Here is a 23,515-nt window from a genome sequence, read left to right on the forward strand (position 1 = left end):
ATTCAAGACATTCATGAAGTCTTACCTCAGACCCCTGCATGTGCTGATGCTAGCATCGGAAAGTTTTTCATTAAGGATATGTCCTTGATAATAGCAGTCATCCTACAGATAAATTAGATAGAATTTTGTAAAGGAAAGTGTGTGTAATTTTTAGACCTACTCTTAAATTTGATTGAAATGTGATCTCTAGTAATTTCAAACCATTTTCTGCCGAATGACAGTCAATTTATGGAATTTGAAAAACTCATTAGATAAAAGCTTCAAATGGATTAAAATCTTTATTGTTGATTATCTCAACACACTTATTAGGCATTTACTAAACGTTTGTGGTGCTGATATAGGACAGAAGTAAATATTTTAGAAGAAATGATTTTATTTATGAAAAATTAAAATCTGACTCCCACCAAACTGCACTAATTCTTTCCCTAGGCTTACTGCTTTATAAAAAGTTTGCTAACAAAGATCTGCAAGCTCTTTTTCCAATTGATGTTACTCAGATTGTATTTTTATTTATTTCTTGATTTATCCAAGAATTCTACCAGATGAATATTGATCAGCACAACACTGGATCAGCACAACACTGGATCAGCACAACAGCTTCTCTTTGGAGCAAAACACCCAGCCTATCATCTTTTTTGTTTCATTTGGGTGTTCTAGGGCAGACATTTCTGTGGAACAGATGAGGTGTTGGCCTGTGTAACTCCTGTATCATTGCTATAGATGAGAATACATGAAGGGATCCCAATAGACAATGGAACTCAGAAAAGAAAGTGACAGTAAACAAATTATTTCATTGTTACACCCTGTCAACTGCTCCTTTCTAAAGACATCAAAGAAAATAGCAAGATCCTTCTGACCACCTTCAAATAGAGAGACCTGGACCATACCTGTCAAGGAAAAGTGATAATTTTTGTCAAAATGTTAAAAAGTCAGAAGATCAATTAAGTAATTACTAACAATGAAAAATAGTGCCACTGCTATACATGCAGTTTCTTTTTTTGAACTTATACTTTCAAAATTTATATTTATTAAATAAAACTTTTGGATTATAGCAGTTTCCCCCCCATAACCTTCCTCCCACCCACAACCACCCCCTTCTCCTACTCCCTCTCCCATCCCATTCTTCATTAAGATTCATTTTCAATTATCTTTATATACAGAAGATCAACTTAGTATGTACTAAGTAAAGATTTCAACAGACTGCACCCACACAGACACACAGGGTATAGAGTACTCTTTGAGTAGTAGTTTTACCATTAATTCACATAGTACAACACAGATGTCCTACATGAGGAGCAGCTGCACAGTGACTCCCATTGTTGATTTAACAATTGACACTGTTATTTATGATATCAGTAATCACCCGAGGCTCTTGTCATGAGCTGCCAAGGCTACAGAAGCCTCTTGAGTTCACCAACTAGATCTTACTTAGACATGGCCATATTTAAAGTGGAAGTGCTCTCCTCCCTTCAGAGCAAGTTACTGCCTTTTTTGATGGCCCGTTCTTTCTGCTTGGATCTCACTCACAGAGATCATTCACTTATGTCATTTTTGGCCCAGTGTCTTGGCTTTCCAAACCTGAAATACTCTCACGGGCTTTTTAGCCAGATCCAGGCTCCTTAAGGGCTGATTCTGAGGCCAGAGTGTTGTTTAGGGCATCTGGCATTCTACATGCAGTTTCATTTCTGCTATTTCCATAGCGATGACCCTGTCTTTAGGTCTGTGGGTCACACCTCTATTAACAAGGGTCTTGGGAAACTCTGTAATACCATGATTTGTGGACTGGTGGTGACTTCTTTTCCTGTGGAATTATAATATGTTTCCGTGTAGCCTGGTGCAAGGAGATTCCTGGAGAAGCAAAAAATGGAATATGATGGTTAACAAACTACTGGAGATTGAATAAGTTTAAAGACCCTCCCCAATAAAGAAAAGCCCAGGTCTCTACAGCTTTACTGCTGAATTTTACCAGACATTTATATAAGAACTAATTCCATTTCTTCTCAAGCTATTCAAAATAAATGAACATTTCTCAATATAATCAAGGAAACTTATGATAATCCAAGAGACAGCATCTGAATGGGGAAAAAATGGAAGCATTCCCACAAAAATCCAGAATGAGACAAGTATGCCCAGTCTCACCACTGCTATTCAATATAGTCCTGGAAGTTTTAACCGGAGACCTTAGGCAAGAAAAAGAAATAAATTGGGAAGGAGGAGATCAAACTATCCCTATTAGCATATGGCACAATTCTATATATAGGGGATCCAAAGACTCCACCAAGAGTCTATTGGAACTCATAGAAGAGTTTGGTAAAGTAGCAGAATATAAGAGCAAAACACAAAAATCAATAGCCTTTGTATACAGAGATGATGTCATAGCTGAGAAAGAACTTCTAAGATCAATCCCATTCACAATAACTACAATAAATTTAAATACTTTGGGATAAATGTAACCAATGACATCAAAGATCTCTTCAATAAAAATTAGAAAACACTAAAGAAAGAAATAGAAGACAAAAAAGTGGAAAATTCTTCCATGTTCATGGATTACAATGTCCATATTAAACACAATTTATAGTTTCAATGTGATTCCAAAAAGTACCAACAGCATTCTTCTCAGACCTAGAAAAAATGATGCTAAAATTCATATGGAAACACAAGAAACCCCGAATAGCTAAAGTAATCTTAAACAACAAAAACAAAAGCAGAGACATCACAATACAGAACCTCAAGACATATTACAGGGCAGTTATAATCAAAACAGCCTGATACTGGCACAAAAACAGACGTATAGAATGATGGAACAGAATATAAACTCCAGAAATCAATCCATGCATCTACAGCCAACTTATCTTTGACAAAGAAGCAAAAATCAATCCCTAGAGTCAGTATGGTCTCTTCAACAAATGGTACTGGGAAAATTGGACCCCTACCTTACACCTTACACAAAAATACACTCAAAATGGAACAGAGACATCAATCTATGAACTGACATTATGAAATTGCTAGAGAACACTGGGTAAATCCTGCAAGACATTGGCATAGGGAAAGACTTCTTGGAAAAGAATCCAGAAGCATAGGGGATCAAAGCCAAAATCAACAAATGGGATGACAGCAAACTGTGAACCTTCTGCACTGCAAAAGAAGAGGTAAAGGATATAATGGGAGAAAATATTTGCAAACTATGCAACTGATAAAAAATTCATATCCAGGATCTATAAAGAGCTCAGTAAACTCAACAACAACAAAACAACCTAGTTAAGGAATGGGCAAAAGGACTTGAACAGGCATTTTTCAAAAGGGGGAATTCAAATGGCCAATACACACATGAAAAAATGAAATGAAATACTACAGTGATTCAGAAAATGAAATCCTGTCATTTGCAACAAATGGATGAAATTAGAAACATTATGTTTAGTGAAATAAGCTAGTCACAAAAAGACAAATACCATATGTTCTCTCTGATCTGTGGTAACTAGTAAAGTACCTAAAAGGTAATTTATAGGAGTAAAACTGACACTTTGTGATGTAATGACTTTGAACAGACCTTGCCTTGACTGTTGAGGAACAATGTTTGTTTTTGCTTTTTTTTTTTTTTTTAATTTTCTTTGTACTATTCGATGAACTCTGCTTAGTTCAGGGTTAATCTAATGAGTATAAAATTAACTTAAAACAAATCTTTATAAAAAATAAGAATGGAAATGGAGAGGGAGGAAGAAAAAAGGGTGGGAGTATGGGTGGGAGGAAGATGGGGTTGGGGGAAGAATTGCCATGTTCCCAAATTCGTGTATATGAAATGCATAAAGTTTGTATTCCACAAATAAAATTTTTAAAAATCCACCTTTTCAGTGTTAGAATAATACTATGGGGTAATACAGAAGAAAATCCAGAAGTTATAGCAAAATGCACTGGAACCTCTCTACTATGTCATAGAATAACTACAATGAATTTCTACTCACACTTCATTCATTGGGTTTTATTCCTAAAATACAAAAATACAGTATTGGTAAATTGCTGTTTTTTATTATTATTATTTTTTGACAGGTAGAGTGGACAGTGAGAGAGAGAGAAAGGTCTTCCTTTGCCGTTGGTTCACCCTCCAATGGCCACCCCGGCCAGCGTGCTGCGGCCGGCGCACCGCGCTGATCCGAAGGCAGGAGCCAGGTACTTTTCCTGGTCTCCCATGGGGTGCAGGGCCCAAGGACTTGGGCCATCCTCCACTGCACTCCCTGGCCACAGCAGAGAGCTGGCCTGGAAGAGGAGCAACCGGGACAGAATCTGGCGCCCCGACAGGTACTAGAACCCGGTGTGCCAGCGCCACAAGGCGGAGGATTAGCTTAGTGAGCCACGGCGCCGGCATAAATTGCTGTTTTACCCAATGTATTTCTACTGCTTCAGCAGTAACAAACATTTGTTGGATATCTTGGTTCAGTTAAGAGCAAAAGCTGATTAGGTAAGGACTGTGAGAGCTATAAGTAGTAACAGACTCCTTTGGCATACTTTGCATACCACAACTTACTGTTGGTGAGGATAAATCAGATTTAAAGACACTTACTTGTTTTGTTTCAAATAAAGCACTGCAATTTTTCCATCAACTGTCATTTTATACTTTAATTCAGTTTCAAATTTTCCCTGCAAAAATATACAAACATTCACTGGCAATTTAAACACACACAAATATTTATTTGGCTATACTTATTCATTTGTCTATGTTTATCTGCTTAACTACTAGCATGAAATATATGCTTTTTTTTAGCAGTGGTCAGTATAATTCCAACTGTTTATTTCTTCCCCTTTTAACAGATCAAGGAACTTTGGCCACAAAGGTATCTGATAGTTCCATTCATGCATTTCTCCATGCATGCATGCACTATACATATATTGTTTGAGTGCTGGTTATATTAGAAACGTGATTCTGCTTGGCTCTGGAAATTCAACTCTATGCAAAAAAAAAAAAAAAAAGTGTTATCTGCTGTCAGAGTGCCCATAACCTTGAGTAAAGACAGAACATGAAGTGGTATGATAACAGATGTACATATGTTATAGGACACCTAATGTTTTAAAGGCATAGATGGCTTTCTTGAGATGTAACATTTAACCTGAAGGTGGTATTACCTGAGTGAAGTGGGGAACTGAATTTATCTGAACAAAGAATTTGCACACAGACCTAAAAATCTCAACTGTGTTTCATGGATTATTTTTTTTTTTAATTTTTTTGACAGGCGGAGTGGACAGTGAGAGAGAGAGAGACACAGAGAGAAACGTCTTCCTTTGCCTTTGGTTCACCCTCCAATGGCCGCTGCGGCCGGCGTGCTGCGGCCAGCGCATCGCGCTGATCCGAAGCCAGGAGCCAGGTGCTTCTCCTGGTCTCCCATTCGGGTGCAGGGCCCAGGGACTTGGGCGATCCTCCACTGCCCTCCTGGCCACAGCAGAGAGCTGGCCTGGAAGAGGAGCAACCGGGACAGAATCCGGCGCCCCGACCAGGACTAGTCATGGATTATTTTTTAAAAGATTTATTTACTTTGAAAGTCAGAGTTACAGATGGAGAGGGCGAGACAGAGAAAGAGATCTTCCATCTGTTGGTTCATTCCCCAAGATAATTGCAATGCCTGGAGCTGGGCCAGGCTGAAGCCAGGAGCCAGAGACTTCATCTGTGTCTCCCCCAGGGGACTGAGTACTTGGCTCATCCTTTACTTCTTTTCCAAGCCATTATCAGAGAGCTGGTTCAGAAGTGGAGCAGTGGAACATGAACTGTCACCCAAATGGGGTTATGGCCTTGCAGGTGGTGGCTTTACCCACTATACCACCATGCCAGTCCATTGAATTTTGATGTTGAAGACTTCAAGACTCTGTGGAGGAGCTGGCTTTGGGGCACAGCAGGTTAAGCCACCTTCTGGGATGCTGGCATCTCACATGGGTTCTGGTTTATGTCCCAATTGCTCCAATTCCCATCTAGCTCCCTGCTAGTGCACCTGAGAAATCAGATGAAGATAGACCAAGTATCTGGACCATTGCCACCTATGCGGGTGACTTGGATGAGGCCTGGATGAGACCAGATTTCAGCCTAGCCCAGCCCAGGCTATAGGGACCATTTGAGGAGATATATTCACTCTCTCTCTCTCTCTCTCTCTCTCATCTCTCATCGCTCTTTCAGATAAAGAAATAAATATTTTTAAAGATTTAGTTTATTTATGTGAAAAATGGAGTTACATAGAGAAGTAGAGCCAGAGAGAGAGAGGGAGGGAGGGAGGGAGAGAGAGAGAGAGAGAGAGAGAGAGAGATGTCTTTCATCCGCTGGTTCACCCTCTAAATGGCCACAATTGCCAGAGCTGAGTTGATCTGAAGCCAGGAGCCAGGAGCTTCTTCTGGGTCTCCATGTGGGTGCAGGGGCCCAAGCACTTAGGCAATCTTCTACTGCTTTCCCAGGCCATAGCAGAGAGCTAGTTGGGAAGAGGAGCAGCTGGGACATGAACCGGCACCCATATGGGATGCCGGCACTGCAGGCAGGGCTTTAGCAACTACGTCATAGCACTGGCCCCAATAAATAAATTTGAAGCTCAGAATATGAAAGCCATAGCAGGAATATGTACCCGAATGTTGAGAGAAATCATCAGAAATAAATGACAGTTTCAAGCACTTAGGAGCAAGAAATATGTCACGTAAATCATATAGAAAAGGAGAACTACGTTAAATGTAGATTTTTATATAAAAGAAAAGATAAAGAATAAATTAAAATAAGATGTTTTGGGTCACACATTTCTCATGTGGCTCTATAAAACTTTATTACTGCCATTTTCATTAAAAATATCTAAATACAGCAGCCCAAAGATTGAGAAACATGTACAAGGGACTGAGTCCTTTTTCATATGCTATGTTGTACCTAAGGCTCAACTTTTCTTATCTCTTCACTTTAATGACCAGAATAGCACCTAAACTCATTGAGTAGCAATGGCAAGTTACAACTATCAGTTGATGAGTATTGTGTGGGAATTTGGCCATCTTCAAGGTCAAATATCACAATATATCTTCCTTTAAATCATCAGTTATTAGGCTGTGTTCTGGTGTTCAAAATTCTGTCTATAAATACTCTGTATATTGGATCTGGATGAGGGTAAACTGATTGGTTTCAGCTAATTTTCATGTACAGAAGGTGGAAAAAGCCAGGGAATTGAAAAAATAAAAGTAATGGAGAATAGCCGTAAGTATTTATTGTTCAGGTTTAAAAAGACTAGATAGAATGACACTGTTATGGTTCTAAATGCAGTGTTCTACCCAGAAAGACATTCTAGATGTCTGTTCCAGCCTGCAGTAAAATTTTGTGGATTTTGTTCCAAAATTATCATTTGGAGGTTGTTTTAGAAAAGGAGCATTCATTTTTTGAGTAGGAGTTTTAGCTAACATTGGCATAGAGATTATAGGTGGAAGCAAAGAACAAGAAAGAAAACCAGAGGCTACATGAGAGAATGTACATTGTGTGATGTGATAACCCTGACTTTGAAGAATTCAGTGTTGGAGAGTGATACCTACTGATAAGAAGCATCCTTTTTGTATACTCTGTAGGTTCTTAGGTATGAATTAGGAGAGGAAAGATGAGCTTTGATTTAGAGAATGCCCCCAGAAGGAAATGGTGTGTGTTCAACTGAAAAGTAGTAACTGATCATGTGACACATAACTCAAAGTTTCTTCCAGGAAAACTATCATGGTTCAGATTTAATGGCTGGATTGGGAGAGCACTGGAAGGTCCTGGGATGGAAGCAAATCTGTGAGGTCAAGATGGTGATTATGGCCATGGAACTCAGGAAACCAAAGGAAGACCTGGCAGAAATGGAGGTAGTTTATTCCAGTAATACAACTGTACTAGACAAAATACCATAAATTTGAGGCTTCTAGAAACTGTGGCAGAAATTGCTTGAAATAGCCCCAATCACAAGGAAGCCTTGTGCTATCAGATATTCTATTTTGTGACTTGGGCGAACAGAAAATTGGCTTTGAATTCTAATTAAATGTACAACCGGATGATAGTGACTACCTTTATAATTTAGATTTCTTACATCAAGGGTTTTGATTAAGTATTTGTTGAACATATATCTATGGAAGCAGATGTATAATGTATTCCAGTCAGATTCATTCATTTCATTGTTCATTTGTTTGCTTATACATTAAGTCATTTATTCAATAGTTATTTATTCCATTACCCTTAGTTCATGCACATAAAACATAATCATGAATAGAATATTCAAAGTTCTACCCTGATCTCTGGTACTTCTCCTTCAAAAACGTTTGCAAATGTTATTTCATTATAGCTCAAATATTAAACTATGTGTCTATGTCTGATCAAGTCAGAAAGATGGTGCCTCACTCTGGTCCAACAGAAGGTATAATTGTATGATACACTTGGCACTCCATATATCTGGGTTTTGTGTAACAAAAATATTCAGAGAGGACTGGCATTATTGTGCAACAGATTAAGTGATCATTGTGATGTCAGTATGGTTATAGTCCCCCAGCTTCTCAACTTCCAATCCAGCTCCCTGTTAGCATGCCTGAAAAGACAGCAGATGATAGCCCAAGGTAGGTCCTTGCCATATGTATGTGTATATATATATATATATATATACACACACACACACACACACACACACACACACATATATATTTATATATGAAACCATATATATATATATACATATATATATATATATATGAAACCAGGGTGGATTGTCTGGTTCCTGGCTTCAGCATGGCCCAGATCTGGCTGTTGCAGCCATTTAAGGAGTGGACCAGAATACTGGAAGAGTTCTATGTGTGTGGGTTCCCAATCTGCCTTTCATGAATATATATATATATATACACATATATATATATACACATATATAATATATATATATATATTCATTTGAGAGGAAGAGTTACAGACAGAGAGAAGGGAAAGACAGAGAGACAGAAAGGTCCTCCATCCACTGGTTCACTCCCCAATTGGCCTCAATGGCTGGAACTGAGCTGATCCAAAGCCACAAGCCAAGAGTTCCTTCCGGGTCTCCCACATAGGTTCAGGGGCCCAAACACTTAGGCCATCCTCCATTGCTTTCTTAGGCCACAGCAGAGAGATGGATCAGAAGTGGGGCAGCCAGGACACAAACTGGTGCCCATTTGGGATTCTGGCGCAGCAGGCGGAGGTCTAGCCCACTACACCACAGCACCAGCCACCAGTAAACTGTTTTTTAGACTATTTTTGTATACTAAAAATTATGTCTCACTTATCTGTAGTTTCCCCACTCCCTGTAGACTTCAGAGTGCAGATAATTATAATATTGTTGTTGAATGGATCATCATGTTTTAGCTTTCCTCTCACAACATGTTGAGTGAATTTTGGTTAACAATGTATTGTTTCTCAAAGTAGGAAGAATTATGCAAACTGTAATAGCTTCCTATTTAGAAAATGCAGATAAATTTCATGCTATTATGTGTATGTTATATATGTGTATATATATATTTATTTACCCGCAATATTTATTTTCTACTTATATTTTAATTATAGTTTTGTGCCTTTGGTTAGATAGGTGATAAATAGATAGATAAATAAGTTACATGCAATTTTAAGTACACAGAACAAATTATCATAAAATATTAAAATTTGTTGTGCAATCTGGAACAGTTTATTTTATATCTCAGAGCATTGGCTTATAAAATGAGGTGAACAGTGGAACTTTTGGTAATACTGACTACTAAAGCAATTCAGGTTAAAACAAATTAAAACAAATATAATCATTATTATTTACCTCCAAGATGTAATAGCTAAAAGGTCACAAAGTCCACCTGATTCATTAACATATTCATATACACATCTCATTTATATCTCTCATTTCTTCTTTTGACATGTACTAATCAAGATTCTTTGATAAAACAAAATCTGTACCTTTTGCTGTGGATCTTTGACCTCCCTTTTATGGACTGGATGAAGTCTGACAGGATAGACCACGTCATACTTCTTTATAACAGGGTGATCTTTTATAGCACTTACTGAGAGGGAAAAAAGAGAAAAAGAGAAGACTTAGCTATCCAAAAGAGAAGTCCTTCCTAGTACATGAACGAGGTCAGTTGGTATTGATAATCCCTTTTATTCCAAGTGAAGAAAGCTACACACAGAAGCCCTCAGTGATTTGTTTCAGTTATTCACATGCTGACACCAGAAGAGATTAGCAAAGTCAAAACCCTGCTCTTTCTCTCTTTACTTTACTTTAACCTATGTCTTCATATGTTTCCCCCTTAAGAGTCAACAAGTGTTTCTCTCTTTAGTAAAACTAATTCTTCTTTTAAGATTTATTTATTTTATTTGAAAGTCAGAATCATAGAGAGGAAGAGACAGAGAGAGACATTCCATCTACTGGTTTACCCCCTCTCCAAAGGCCCAAATGGCCAGGGCTGGGCCAAGCCAAAGCCGGGAGCCAGGAGCTTCATCCAGGTCTCCCATGAGGGTGCAGGTGCCCAAGCACTTGGGCCATCTTCCACTGCCTGTCTAGGCACACTAGCAGGGAGCTGGATCAGAAGTAGAGCAAGCAGGACTCAAGCCAGCACCCATATGAAATGAAGGCAGAGTGAACAGCAGCTTAACTCACAGCTCCACAGTGTCAGCCTGAACGCCTCTTTTCTTTTTTTAACCATCTATTTATTTATTTGAAATGCAGAGTTACAGATCAAGAGGGAAAGACAGAGAGACAGAGACAGAGCATACGCGAGAGATCTTCCATTTGCTGTTTCACTCCCCAGATGGCCGGAATAGCTGGGGCTGGGCCAGGCTAAAGTAGGAGCCTGAAACTCCTATGTGGATGGCAGGAGCCCAACCAATTGGGCCATCTTCTGCTGCCCTCCCAGGCACACGAGCAGAGAGCTCTATCAGAAGTTTAGCATCTGGGACTTGACCCAGTGTCCATAGAGGAAGCTGGTGTTGCAGGTGGTGGCTCAACCACTGTACCACAACACTGACCTCCAAAAACATCTCTTCCGAGTTTTCCCATTTTAGTGATATATAGCAATGACTCCCTAAGTGAGGATATAGTAGCAGTGTACACACACAGAGACATACATAATACTAATACTAATACTAATACTGGCTGGCGCCGTGGCTCAATAGGCTAATCCTCTGCCTTGTGGCGCTGGCACACCGGGTTCTAGGCCCAGTCGGGGCGCTGGATTCTGTCCCAGTTGCCCCTCTTCCAGGCCAGCTCTCTGCTGTGGCCCGGGAGTACAGTGGAGAATGGCCCAAGTCCTTGGGCCCTGCACCTGCATGGGAGACCAGGAAAAGTACCTGGCTCCTGCCTTCAGATCAGCGCGGTGCGCCGGCCGCAGTGCACCGGCTGCGGTGGCCATTGGAGGGTGAACCAACGGCAAAAGGAAGACCTTTCTCTCTGTCTCTCTCTCTCTCACTGTCCACTCTGCCTGTAAAAAAAAATACTAATACTAATACTAATAATAAAGGCAGTAGCCAACATAATCTTTGAGAAACCTAAATAGTCCCAGAATAACTGAGTAGAAGCACAGTGTAAACCACCCAAAGTTATAAAAATAATTATGCCATTTCTGATTCTAATATACTTTTATTGGATTTGCCAGTAGCAATGTCATATACTGAGGAAAGACACCAAGTCACTGTAAGAAAAGATTGCAATACTACATCCATAGAATGACCAGGAATGAGCAAAAACACAAAAACATGAAAATGAACATTAAATCAGCAGACAAACTGAACACAATCACTGGACTGGAAAGATTTATTTTTTTTTTTTTGAGTCTGCAGTCATATTGAAAGGGAATTGGGGGCCTGCGCCGTGGCTCACTAGGCTAATCTTCCGCCTTGCGGCGCTGGCACACTGGGTTCTAGGCCCAGTCGGGGCGCGGGGTTCTGTCCCAGTTGCTCCTCTTCCAGACCAGCTCTCTGCTGTGGCCAGGGAGTACAGTGGAGGATGGCCCAAGTGCTTGGGCCCTGCACCCCATGGGAGACCAGAAGCACCTGGCTCTTGCCATCGGATCAGCGCGGTGCGCCGGCCGTGGCGGCCATTGGAGGGTGAACCAACGGCAAAAGGAAGACCTTTCTCTCTGTCTCTCTCTCACTGTCCACTCTTCCTGTCAAAAATAAAAAATAAAAAAAAAAGAAAGGGAATTGGGGAGCTAGCACTGTGGCAAAAGAGGTAAGCATCTGCCTGCAGTGCCAGCATCCCAATCCAAGTACCAGCTGCCCTACTTCCATTCCAGCTCCCTGCTGATGGCCTAGGAAAGTAGTAGAAGATGGCCCAAGTTCTTAGGCCCCTGTACCTACATGAAAGACCCAGAATAAGCTCCTGGCTCCTGGCTTCAGATCAGCCCCACTCCAGCCATGTGGCCATATGGGGAGTGAACCAGCAGATGAAAGACCTCTATTTCTCACTCTATCTGTCTGTAACTCTGCCTCTCAAGTAAATAAAAATAAATAAGTAAATAAAAAATAAATAAATAAAAAGACTTTGTTAGAGGTTTAAAAAAAAGAAAGGGAATTGGAAAATTATCTGATCCAATCTATTTTCATTTCAATATTTTTTGGACTTTTAAATTTTTTTTCATTTTATTTCAAAGGTAGAAAAGTCAGAGAAAAATGGATAGAGATCCTTAACCCACTGGTTCACTCCCCAGATGCCCAAAACAGCCAGAGCTGGTCCAGGCTGAAGCCAGGACCCACAATCTGGGTCTCCCACAGGCATTTCCAAATACATGAGCCATTGCCCGTTTCCTCCCAGAGTATGCATTAGTAGGAATTTGAATCAGAAGCAGAGGAGCAAGGACTTGAACTGGACACTCATTTATATGGGATGGATTCTTCCCAAGCATCAACATAAGCACTGCATCAAACATCCCCTCTGCTATTTGAATCTTAAATGCTCATTCTGGTGTTGTTTCTAAAGGCCACCTTATAGAGAAATTCAAAGTTATCCAAAGCCAACACTGTATTTTCTAGTTTGTTTTTGATTCGTCTGCATGGCCTAATCCCTGCCCTCTATAGAGTAGTGCCTGAGAAAATGTCAGCAGATCCGTTCCTTGACTGCTGAAGAATCCTGCAGGTGTACACCGTATGCAAACTGCAGTAGGAACCAGAGCCCAGTGGAGCCCTCCCCACGTCTGCCACTCCCACTACCACACACAGCTAAGACTGAATCTGGAAAAAATCTATTGTTTTCTTTATGGAGTGAGTAGGAGGGCATCTAAAGGTAATCCTAGCTTTTCAAAGTCTTAAGCCTGAAGTCTAAGGTATTTCTGTTACTGTGGTTCATCTTATAACAAACATAATGGAGACAATAAATATTATTCATCCATCAGTCACCTTGGAGGACTGTACACTTACTCAGCTGATGTCTCAAAGGGGGAAAATCATTCCTGCTTTTAAATGAGTTAATTGATTGATTGATTGATTGAAAGGTAGAGTGACTGACAGAAGAAGATGGAGGAGGAGAAAAGGGAGGAAAGAAAAGGGGGGCAGGAGGGAGGGAGGGAGGAAGGAGGGAAGGAGGGAAAGAGGGAAGGAGGGAAGGAAGGAGGGAAGGAAGGCAGGAAGGAAAGAAGGCAGGAAGGCAGGAAGGCAGGAAGGCAGGAAGGCAGGAAGGCAGGAAGGCAGGAAGGCAGGAAGGAAGGAATCTTCTATCCGTGATTCATTCTCCAAATGGATAAAATAGTCAGGGCTGGGCCAGGCTGAAGCTAGGAGCCAGCAATTCTATCTTCATCATCCCCATGGGTGCCAGGGGCCCACACACTTGAGCCGTTTTCTTCTGCCTTCCCTGTAACATTAGTGGGAAGTTGGATCGGAAGCAATGTAATATGAGACTTTAATTGGAACTGAGATTTGGGATGCCAGTATCTCAGGTGGTAGCCTTACCCACTTAGTCATAACATCAATTCCCAAACATTCTGTTTTAAGTTTTTTTTTTCAGAAATTAAAGCAAAAACTTATGAAAATGTTTAGTGATATCATGTTTTCACCAATTTCAAAATCCTTAATTCATCTATCACTCGTGTTATTTGCATTTAACTTGGAAAAATAGAAAAGAGATTAAATTAGCTAAGAACTCTGAGTCAAAAATGGAGTGTTAAATTAACAAAACAGTTGTTCTTTCAGTAGGTTAAGATTATTAATTACAATTTCAAAAATTTTTAAAACCATGGCACTGGCACCAAAAGACCTTAATTTTTGGTTTGCTTAATTTTTTGTTTGAAATGAGGGAGCATATGAATCAGTCTCTAAAGCTAATCCATGTAGTCCTTGACATTATTTAAATAAATAGAGTCCACTATAACCTCTTTGAGGAGGTCATGATCATTTGAAGAGGTCATGATCCCTTTAATCAGTTGTGATAAAAAAAAAAGTGTTACCTTACATTGTCATACTTTGAGTATGACTTCACAAGTTTGTTGAGTTACTCATTTCCTGCTGTCATGTATGTAACAATGAGCATCTTTTATTTTCATTTAATTAATTTTGGAAGAATAAAAAATAACATTCATAAAATTTTTTGTAACAGAAGTTCAAATGTCTAAAGGAATATTAAGTCAGTCATATGTCATTGATTTTACATTTTTGTAATTATTTCAAAACAATAGGATGCCAGGAGGTAAGAAAATTACTCTTGCCAGAAATTAACTGAAGGTACTGACACAATTCCCTGCTGCCTCCTTTAATTCAGAGACACCAAACAGGCGTACCATAAGGTGCCAACATGCTACCTAGTGTATTGCAGTGTCTAATCAATGCAATTAGTTAATAAGGAGCTCAAGGAAATCATATTTCACCAATGGTGCAACCACAGTAACTCTTGAAAGTGTTATATTTCTGGTTTTCATCCATAACATATGATTCTACCAGGAAATAGTTCATATTGCCTTCAGGTCACAAGTAGTAATTGCCCACCTAATCCTTTGCATAAAAGCAGAAAATGGTAATATACCATGTCCCATTCAGAAGTAGTGAGAAGGGAAATAAGGCAATCTAGCCAACATACATTTTTTTTTCTAATATGCCTACTGATCTCCATGCTTCTAGTTGGCATCTAAATCTTAATGTTTCATGAAATCAGAAATTACCAACTGGCTCTTAACACTGGACTCAAGATAAGTAAATTAGTTATGAAATTTATTTATAGATCACTGCTCAACAGCAAGCACTTCCAAGAGGAAACCAGACACAAACATACAAAACAGAACAGAACAAACAAGTAAAAGCTGTAATATTTGCTTTAACAATCTTCAGCAGCTGGTCTCTCTCTTTAGTCTGAACTGAATGGATGCCCACTCTTCCTGAACCCTAGCAACACTGTGTATTCTCTAAAGAGAACAGACACAATTTCCAATAAATGCTCTTACTTTCCTGGATACTTAGATCTCTGAAGCAATGAGACCTGAAATATGGGGATATCCAGACCTAAATATTTTTTGGTTCATTCACCCTCAAATTTGATGGAGATGATGTAGCCTTCTCCCAGCTGAAAAACATCAGGCTAATTATTTTGAAAACTGTGAAACAAACACAGTTAAGTGCCACCCAGGGATTACACAAATCCAAGGTGCAACCGCAACTCAATATGCTTCTATTAATCCGTTTTAATGCTTGCTTCTCCTCTTCTACAGAACTCATTTATTAAATTGGTTTTACCAGCAAAAATGGACCAAGAAAAACAAAACTATTATTTTGGTTTGTGTTGGATAACTATTCTTTTATGTGTCATGAATTTTAGAAAATTCAACATTCATTAACAAGATTTATATAACAGAAATTGGTCTGCATTACTACTTTAATTGTTAATGTGTTTGGGATCATTTTAGAGATTAGGACATTCGTACATAACATTGACATTTTTACATTAATTCAAATTGGTTCAAAACAATTGAAAGGAGTATTTTTCTTAACTGAACATGTGACATTACACCTGGAATAAGGTTTATGTATCAACATTAACTTAAATTCTATGATTCTCTTCAACCTCTACAAACATCCTGTGATTTTAAACTTCATGTGGTAAAACTGAGTATAAACACTGATGAAAATACACATCCTAATTCATTACATTATTTTGTCTATGAGGGTTAAATTGCCTATATTCTTCTGAGTGTTCTAGTCAGCTTGTGAAGGCAAGAAAGAGACTGCTGAAGGTCCTGTACCCCCTAGATTTTCTGTGGGAATATTGCGAACATTTTCCCTTTGTTGGTGCATCCACTTCTTCACCACACAACACTGATCACATCCTTCTAAATATTTGTTTCTTTTCTTTTCCTAGGATGAAATCCCATTAGTCATTTCCTCCAGGGGATTGCGAAGATCATTACAAGTACTGACCTTATTTCACATATCATTATTTTATTTCAACTATAAGAGAATTGGGTTAAAATCATGGTCAATGCAGCATACGTGTATTGTTTTGATGATGAGAGCAGAGGAAGAAAGAAGAAGAGATGGGCAATGAAAATTTCTTGACTTCTTCCATTCTGGATAGAAAATAAAGCCCATAAAAATAAAAGATATAATAAGAATGGTATTTCAGTGGCCAAGGAGATATCCTTTAAAGCACAAGCTGGAAGGTCAATGAAGGGAATAGTTTTCCATTTAATATGAAATGTAAGAGGATACAGCTTTCTCTTTGTCCATCAGTTCTCACAAGGGTAACTTCAGAACCTCTTTCCCCAATACTGTGTAGTTGGAATGATGTCACACATCTACACATAATTTCTAAGATGTTATGACTCTTGGTGTCATGCTGTGAATGTGTAGTCCAGGGAAGCAGAATTGGGGTGGGGGCAATTTCACTAAAAAAAGATGTAATATGTGAACCCCAGTGTTAGAAATGTGACTCTGCTGATGTACTTGGCTGATCCTTATGCTCGCGGATAAAACTAGTATTCAGGCAGTTCTGCTTCAGCCCCAAGTTGGTTCCCAAAGGGTTGCCCCTACAATTTTGAAGAATATTAGGAAGGAACATTTCTACTAAGTTTGACTCAGGATTTTAAATACCTAGCATCAGTTCAATATTTAAAAATATTAAGTAAGAGGGATAAAGATGGGGAAACCCATTTTAGCTACAAAGTATATAATGGGCACATGAAAGAGGAGACTCTTTCCTCCCCTAAAACCCATACCTCTTATGATAATTTGCTTTCATTCCCAAGTCCCAGCAAGTACTTTAGACCCCAGTTTACCATGCAAGGACTCTCAAGAACTGCAGCTAATATGCTGACTTAAATGTGCCCCAGCAATAGAAATGGGCTGAAGCAATGCATTGCCCAATTTAACATAAACAAAATCTAATTAGACCACTTAACAGAAACGGAGAGACATTCTAGATGCAACGTGGTACTAGGAAGTAATATTTGTTTACTTTTGAATTATTTGATGTTTGATATAACCAGCAAAATGGAGGTGAATTATCAGAGCAACATTGCTTAGTCAAGTATCACAATGATTCATTAGTACAAAATTGGTGAACTATTTCTAGTTAGTCACATTTGTTATCACCAGTACTGAAAGGACTAAATAGAACAAAAGAAACAGAAGGAGCCACTGTGCCCAATAATAATAGTAGGTATTTCCCAAAAACTATCTATAGTGATAATTAGTCATACCTGCTGTATTTTTCACACACTAATATGCCAGAGTGGGTTTTACCAAACTCCATTTTTTTGCCTCAAATATCATATTTATTATTTAAATTATGCTGTTTGCCATCTATATAGTCACAGATCAGATAAACAGCAATCTAAGAGCTCTCATTGCTTCTTTTTTGATTTTGAGTTTTTACATCAGTCACTGCCCCCAAACAACAGATCAAAACCAGTTCAACTGGTTAGTAAAATTTGTTGAGGAACAGAAACAAATCCTAAATAGTCAAAATATTCTGTACAATTAAACTACTGGGAGAGGATAAAAAGCAAGCATTCACTGATGTGCTTAAGAGAATGTGAAGAAGAGCCCACCACCTACCTGGCACTGCAGGAAGGAAGACAGTGAGTGTCAGAAGCAGCTCCTGCCACATGCTGGTGCTTCCTGGAGCTCCCTGCCTGCCCTTCACACGTACACCTGGCTGCTGCTACGCCCTTGTCTCCTCTCAAGTGAGACAGAGTGAGACTGCCTGGTTCATTCTTGTCTCGGCTTCAGGAAGTGTTTACCAAAGGTGTTGCACAACCTCCAAGCTGTGGTCCTGCAACAATGGCACAGCAGGCGGAAGTCCCAGCCACCTCCTGGCTCTCAGATTTCTTTATCATGAACTACTGTTTTTTCTCCTTCTCCATACTCCCTGCTCCAAAGTATCAGGGTTCCAATATATTATCATAAACCAATAAATGACACAGATCCAAGTGCCTTTTATATCTTAACAAGTGTGCCGGCTATTTATCACATATAAAATATATATGTCATGTACATAATACATATATATTTAAATATATTTCTATGTACATTGAACATGTGTGGTTTGGTAAACCAGTTTCTAAATATCTCATGTTCTATTCCCATATGATGATGCTCCCAGGGAACTTGAATCATCCTGAAATAGAGAACTATGACAGATAACACTGGCACAAGCCTTTCAGATCTTCAGGGATATCTGTATATCATAACTGACAACTAGGAAAATGGAAAAACTCTTCAAGATCCAAAATATGGAATTTCCAGAGGAATTTCAGGATCTGTCACTGGTGGCAGTCAGAATAAACTGGATATGCCAAGGACTCACACTGTGTAAGTAACAAAATAGCTCATTTTAAATGACCTGTTTATTAAATTTAGGTAGTCTCCCAGTCTATTATGCTTGTCATCATATTGATTCTTCTGATACCTCTGTGTAATAAATACCACTCTCTCCCATTTTGTAGACAATAAAATTTCAGTTTAAAAAGATTTTGAAAAATTTAAAACATTAGGACAGTAATCTTCTTTGTGTGGATTAAGAAAATCAAGCAGCTTGCTCAAGGAACTTATCTAGTGAAAGGGCAGAAGTAGAATTTGTATTAGGTGTTGGCTGAGCACTCATTTACTCTAATGCTTTCAACAGCTAAGTTCACTGATACACCCAGTCGTATGCTTACTGATAAGATTCCTCTGAAATAGAAATAACACTGAGACCAAGAATTACTACAAACCCCATTTGTAGACCACAAAAACTGCATTTTATGGATTTTGAAGCATATTCTCAAACTAGAGGTATTTCAATTAAAAGGAACTCTTCACAATGATCAAAAAGGCAAGAACTAACAACCAAAATGGAATTTTACATCTAGTTACTTGGATTCCAGACATCATGATTGAGAATTCTATAGATTTTTTACCTCTTCCACCCAAGTCCAATGGCTTTGTCTTTTCAAGGAAGAGATACATTCATCTTTTAATTATCACGTGTGTGTCTATTAATTCAACACATATTCATTAGTATTTAGTATGTGACATATATGTCACAACTGGAAAGCATAATCACTACTTTCTCTAGGTGTTGGGTCTGTGGAAGGAAACAGGTAAGATCATTATCACAGAATTGTGAAGAATGAATATTACTGTATGCTATTATAATACTTTTGTCTTTAATGGTATGATAGATTTCTATATGGACAGAGGTTAGAGGAGGAAGGACTAAGCAGGACAAAGAAAGCTTCTTGGAGACTGGAACATGAGATAAATGAAGAATAAACCAAGAGAAGAAATGAGGAGGATATATTATATCACATTAATTTATTAATATATTTTTGTTTTGTTGGAGCTACAGGTGCCTTGGTGGAATGGTAAGGGATCCCCGTAAGAACAAAAGTGCCGCTGCTTGACTTCAACTTGGGAATGGACATCAGTGCTGTGTTCTAATGAATACAGTTATTTGCATATATACCTATATAGGTGAGGAATACAAAAGAAATGGAGTGTGACAAAGTCTACCTGAGTTACATGTGGCATTTTAAATTGGAAAATGTTCTTCAGAAATCTTGTAGTTACGGTATGTTTTTTTACCTCAAGTACTTCCTGGTATCCTTTCCATAATTTTTGGTCATGTAAAATGTATATTTTGAACAAACTATTCATAAATGTCAAGTTTTTACACAAAAATAAACTTTTTCTTCAATTCCATTTCCCCAGAAGATTATTAAGTACCCATATGTTTATGGTGGTCACATTAGGCACATATCTGGAAAGCAGAGATGATGACATTTACTAACTGGCCTCTTTCCTTGATATTTGTATGGGAAATTAGGTATATGATTGTATTTTCCATGAGAGAGGGCATTCACACACTAAAGCAAGTAAGGAAAAAATACAATAAATCCAGTTTGTACCACGTTACATATAGGAAAGATATCCAGTTGTCAATTAGAAAAATAAGTTTGGAACTCAGAGTAGATTTATACTAAAGGTAATGGATAACATATATTGAGTTTTTGTCTGTGACTTAACATATTTTCATTCTCATAACATTTCTGTGAATCAGGTAACATTTTCATTTTGAAGACAAATACACTGAGGTAAAGAGAGCCTAGGTAAATCATGTAGCTATTTTGCAAGAAAAAGAAAGTAATATCTAGACCCAAGTGACTTGATATGGGGGCAAGTTTATGCACACTTATTCTACAGGGCTTTTCAAACCTCCTGGCATAGCACAATCCACATCAAGTATCTACAAATTACAAACTATAAGCTCTTGTGTATTACTATTTTATACATAAAAAATGTTCCCAGTTAGATTTCAAAATCCCTTTGGTCAGCATCATGTCAAGTTCTCTGTTTTTATTCTGACATCTCTTTTTTTAACAAGTGCTTAAAGATTCCTTAAAATCTAGTTTTATTCTTAACTGAAAAGTGATCGCTGTTAAATACAAGAGTGGAAATAAGAGAGGGAAGAGATGTGCGATTCGGGACATGCTCAAGCTGACTTACCTCAAACGGTATAGTTAGAAACATACCAGGGGATTCCAATTCAATCCCATAAAGGTGGCATGTACCAATGCCATCTCACTAGTCCCAGTGATCAATTTCTGTTCACAATTGATCATAATGATAGGACTAAGAGCCAAAGGGATCACATAAACAAGAATAGTGTCTGCAAATACTAGCTGATAGAATAAAAAAGGAAGAGAACGATCCAACATGGGAACACAGCAGACCCATAAAATGGCAGATGTCCTAAACAGCACTCTGGCCTCAGAATCAGCCCTTAAGGCATGTGGATCCGGCTGAAAAGCCCATGAGAGTATTTCAGGCATGGAAAGCCAAGACACTCTGGAAAAAAAACCTAAATGAAAGATCTCCACGAGTGAGATCCCCGTGGAAAGAACGGGCCATCAAAGAAGGAGGTACCTTTCTCTGAAGGGAGGAGAGAACTTCCACTTTGGCCATGGTCTTGTCTAAATATGATCAGAGTTGGTGAACTCAGAGGGCTTCCATAGCCTTGGCAGCTCATGACAAGAGCCTAGGGTGATTACTGATGCCATAAACAAGAGTGTCAATTTGTTAAGTCAACAACAGGAGTCACTGTGCGCTTACTCCTCATGCAGGATCTCTGTCCTTAGTGTGCTGTACATTGAGATTTAATGCTATAACTAGTACTCAAACAGTATTTTTCACTTTATGTTTCTGTGTGGGAGCAAACTGTTGAAATCTTTACTTAATGTATGCTAAACTGATCTTCTGTATATAAAGAGAATCGAAAATGAATCATGATGTGAATGGAAGGGGAAAGGGAGTGGGAAAGGGGAGGGTTGCGGGTGGGAGGGACGTTATGGGGGGAAGCCATTGTAATCCATAAGCTGTACTTTGGAAATTTATGTTCATTAAATAAAAGTTAAAAAAAGCATAAAAAATCTAGTTTTATTAAAAATTCTTTCACTGCAACTACTCCAGAGACCATGAATATCAGATAAGTGATTAGGGATCTGATCAAGTATTACAATGGAGTTGAGAACCCTGGAGGGAGGGAAGTTGTCTCTGCTTAGTACAAAATGAGATATAATAATTCTCCGAGTTGATACTACAGTCATGAGAGATTCCCAATGATGAATTTACAGAAATAATTTTCTAGGCATTTCCCTGACATGTGATGGAGTAGATTTGACCAGAAAAACCAATAAGAGTTTTGAGACTCAAACTGCAAGATTTTTACCCCACAGAGGTCTATACTAAACAAAACTCCTCATTTAATGTGAATGATAATGATAACAGTAATACCTAACCCTCTGAACATTTACTCATTGCTAGAAACTTAGCCAATGCTTTAAATATGTAATCTCCTTTACTCCTGGGAAAAATCTGAAGATTTAAGCAGTAGATGCCAATGTTGTGGCTTCAATAGAGCCATGATCATGAAGTTGGAAAACATAAATTCAAATCCTCACCATATCACTTGTCATAATTCACTGGGGATATAATTTTTTCTTGTCTTAGTTATGCATAAAATTAAGTTCCAAAGGTATATTATAATAATATCCATCACTCCACTTCACTGGCATTTAAGATACTCAAATGCCATTCCATTTCTGAAAAGTATTTGGTACTTTTTTATTTTATTTTCTATTAATATCAATTTCTCTCAGTTAAAGATCATCTGAAGAAATAAAAGGATCCCAGCAAGATGATTTTCAAGCATCAAATTGAAAGTAGTGGAGGATGAAATCTGATGAATGACAAGAGCATTAATTCTTTGAACCAATGTCCTTGGTTGTGTAGCCCTACCTATTTTGATTGATTGATGTTAAGAAGGCTCATTCCTTTTAATGTATATCCTATACCACTTGGAGTGCATGATTTATAGTGTAATTGTTATAAAAATTTTGATGTAGATATTATCAATTCCAAATTACATATGAGAAAACTGAGGACCACAAATATTAAAGGAGTTTTTCTAGGACTTAAACAGTGTGTATCTAATAAGGCATTATTTTATGATAACATTCACTGCAAGGTTTCCCAGAGCCTAGCTCCATCCCTGAGAGGCATTGGCAGATTAAAGAGGCAATTCTTTTTTTTAAGATTTTAATTATTTATTTGAGAGGTAGAGTTACAGTCAGTGAGATGGAAAGACAGAGAGAAAGGTCTCCTCCTGTTGGTTCACTCCCCAAATGGCCACAACAGCTGGAGCTATGCCCATCGGAACCACCAGATGGAAGACTTCTCACTCTGTCTCTACCTCTCTCTGTAACTCTGTTTTTCAAACAAATAAAAATAAATCTTTAAAAAAAGATGTTTATTTTGGCGCTGAAAATTTTAAATCCATGTATCTTTTTTATGATATACATTTCCCATGAACTCTTTGAAGACCTCTCATATGCATGGATTCCAAAATTTTTGCACTGGAATAAATTCACCTTTTGATTTTATTTTCCACAAATATTTTGAAGTACCCTTATGTGTTTGGTTCTTGGCCTCCTCTTTAGAATGAGTGACCAAAAGCTTAGCAGTGAATGAATGTAGGCAAAGGAAGGAAAGACCCAATTATGGGCAATTTCCTATGACTCATAATTTGGCTCTGATTAAATAACT

At 38.3% G+C, this 23,515-nt stretch overlaps 1 protein-coding gene and 1 long non-coding RNA gene across 5 annotated transcripts in view; one reads left to right on the forward strand and one right to left on the reverse strand.

The window, feature by feature from the left end:
- Positions 1 to 18,166, reverse strand: part of ADAM28 (ADAM metallopeptidase domain 28) — a 62,056-nt gene extending 43,890 nt beyond the window's left edge. For 3 of the 4 annotated variants that reach the window (XM_017338045.3, XM_051832129.2, XM_051832127.2), the window contains exons 1-5: positions 17,987 to 18,166; positions 9,917 to 10,020; positions 4,556 to 4,632; positions 1,770 to 1,848; positions 26 to 102 (exon numbers count right to left, since the gene is read on the reverse strand). In XM_017338045.3, the coding sequence (XP_017193534.2) occupies positions 26 to 102; positions 1,770 to 1,848; positions 4,556 to 4,632; positions 9,917 to 10,020; positions 17,987 to 18,038 (389 nt within the window). In that variant the 5' untranslated portion in view covers positions 18,039 to 18,166. The remainder of the gene's footprint in view (positions 1 to 25; positions 103 to 1,769; positions 1,849 to 4,555; positions 4,633 to 9,916; positions 10,021 to 17,986) is intronic. The other variant, XM_051832121.2, reaches the window with a different exon arrangement.
- Positions 8,477 to 21,706, forward strand: LOC108175709 (uncharacterized). Its single transcript, XR_001792379.3, has 4 exons — positions 8,477 to 8,571; positions 16,290 to 16,340; positions 18,534 to 18,742; positions 19,761 to 21,706. It is a non-coding gene; the product is annotated as an uncharacterized lncRNA (long non-coding RNA).
- Positions 21,707 to 23,515: the final 1,809 nt, after the last annotated feature.

This window comes from Oryctolagus cuniculus, chromosome 2 (genome assembly GCF_964237555.1).
Source record: "Oryctolagus cuniculus chromosome 2, mOryCun1.1, whole genome shotgun sequence".
NCBI classification, from domain to species: domain Eukaryota; kingdom Metazoa; phylum Chordata; class Mammalia; order Lagomorpha; family Leporidae; genus Oryctolagus; species Oryctolagus cuniculus.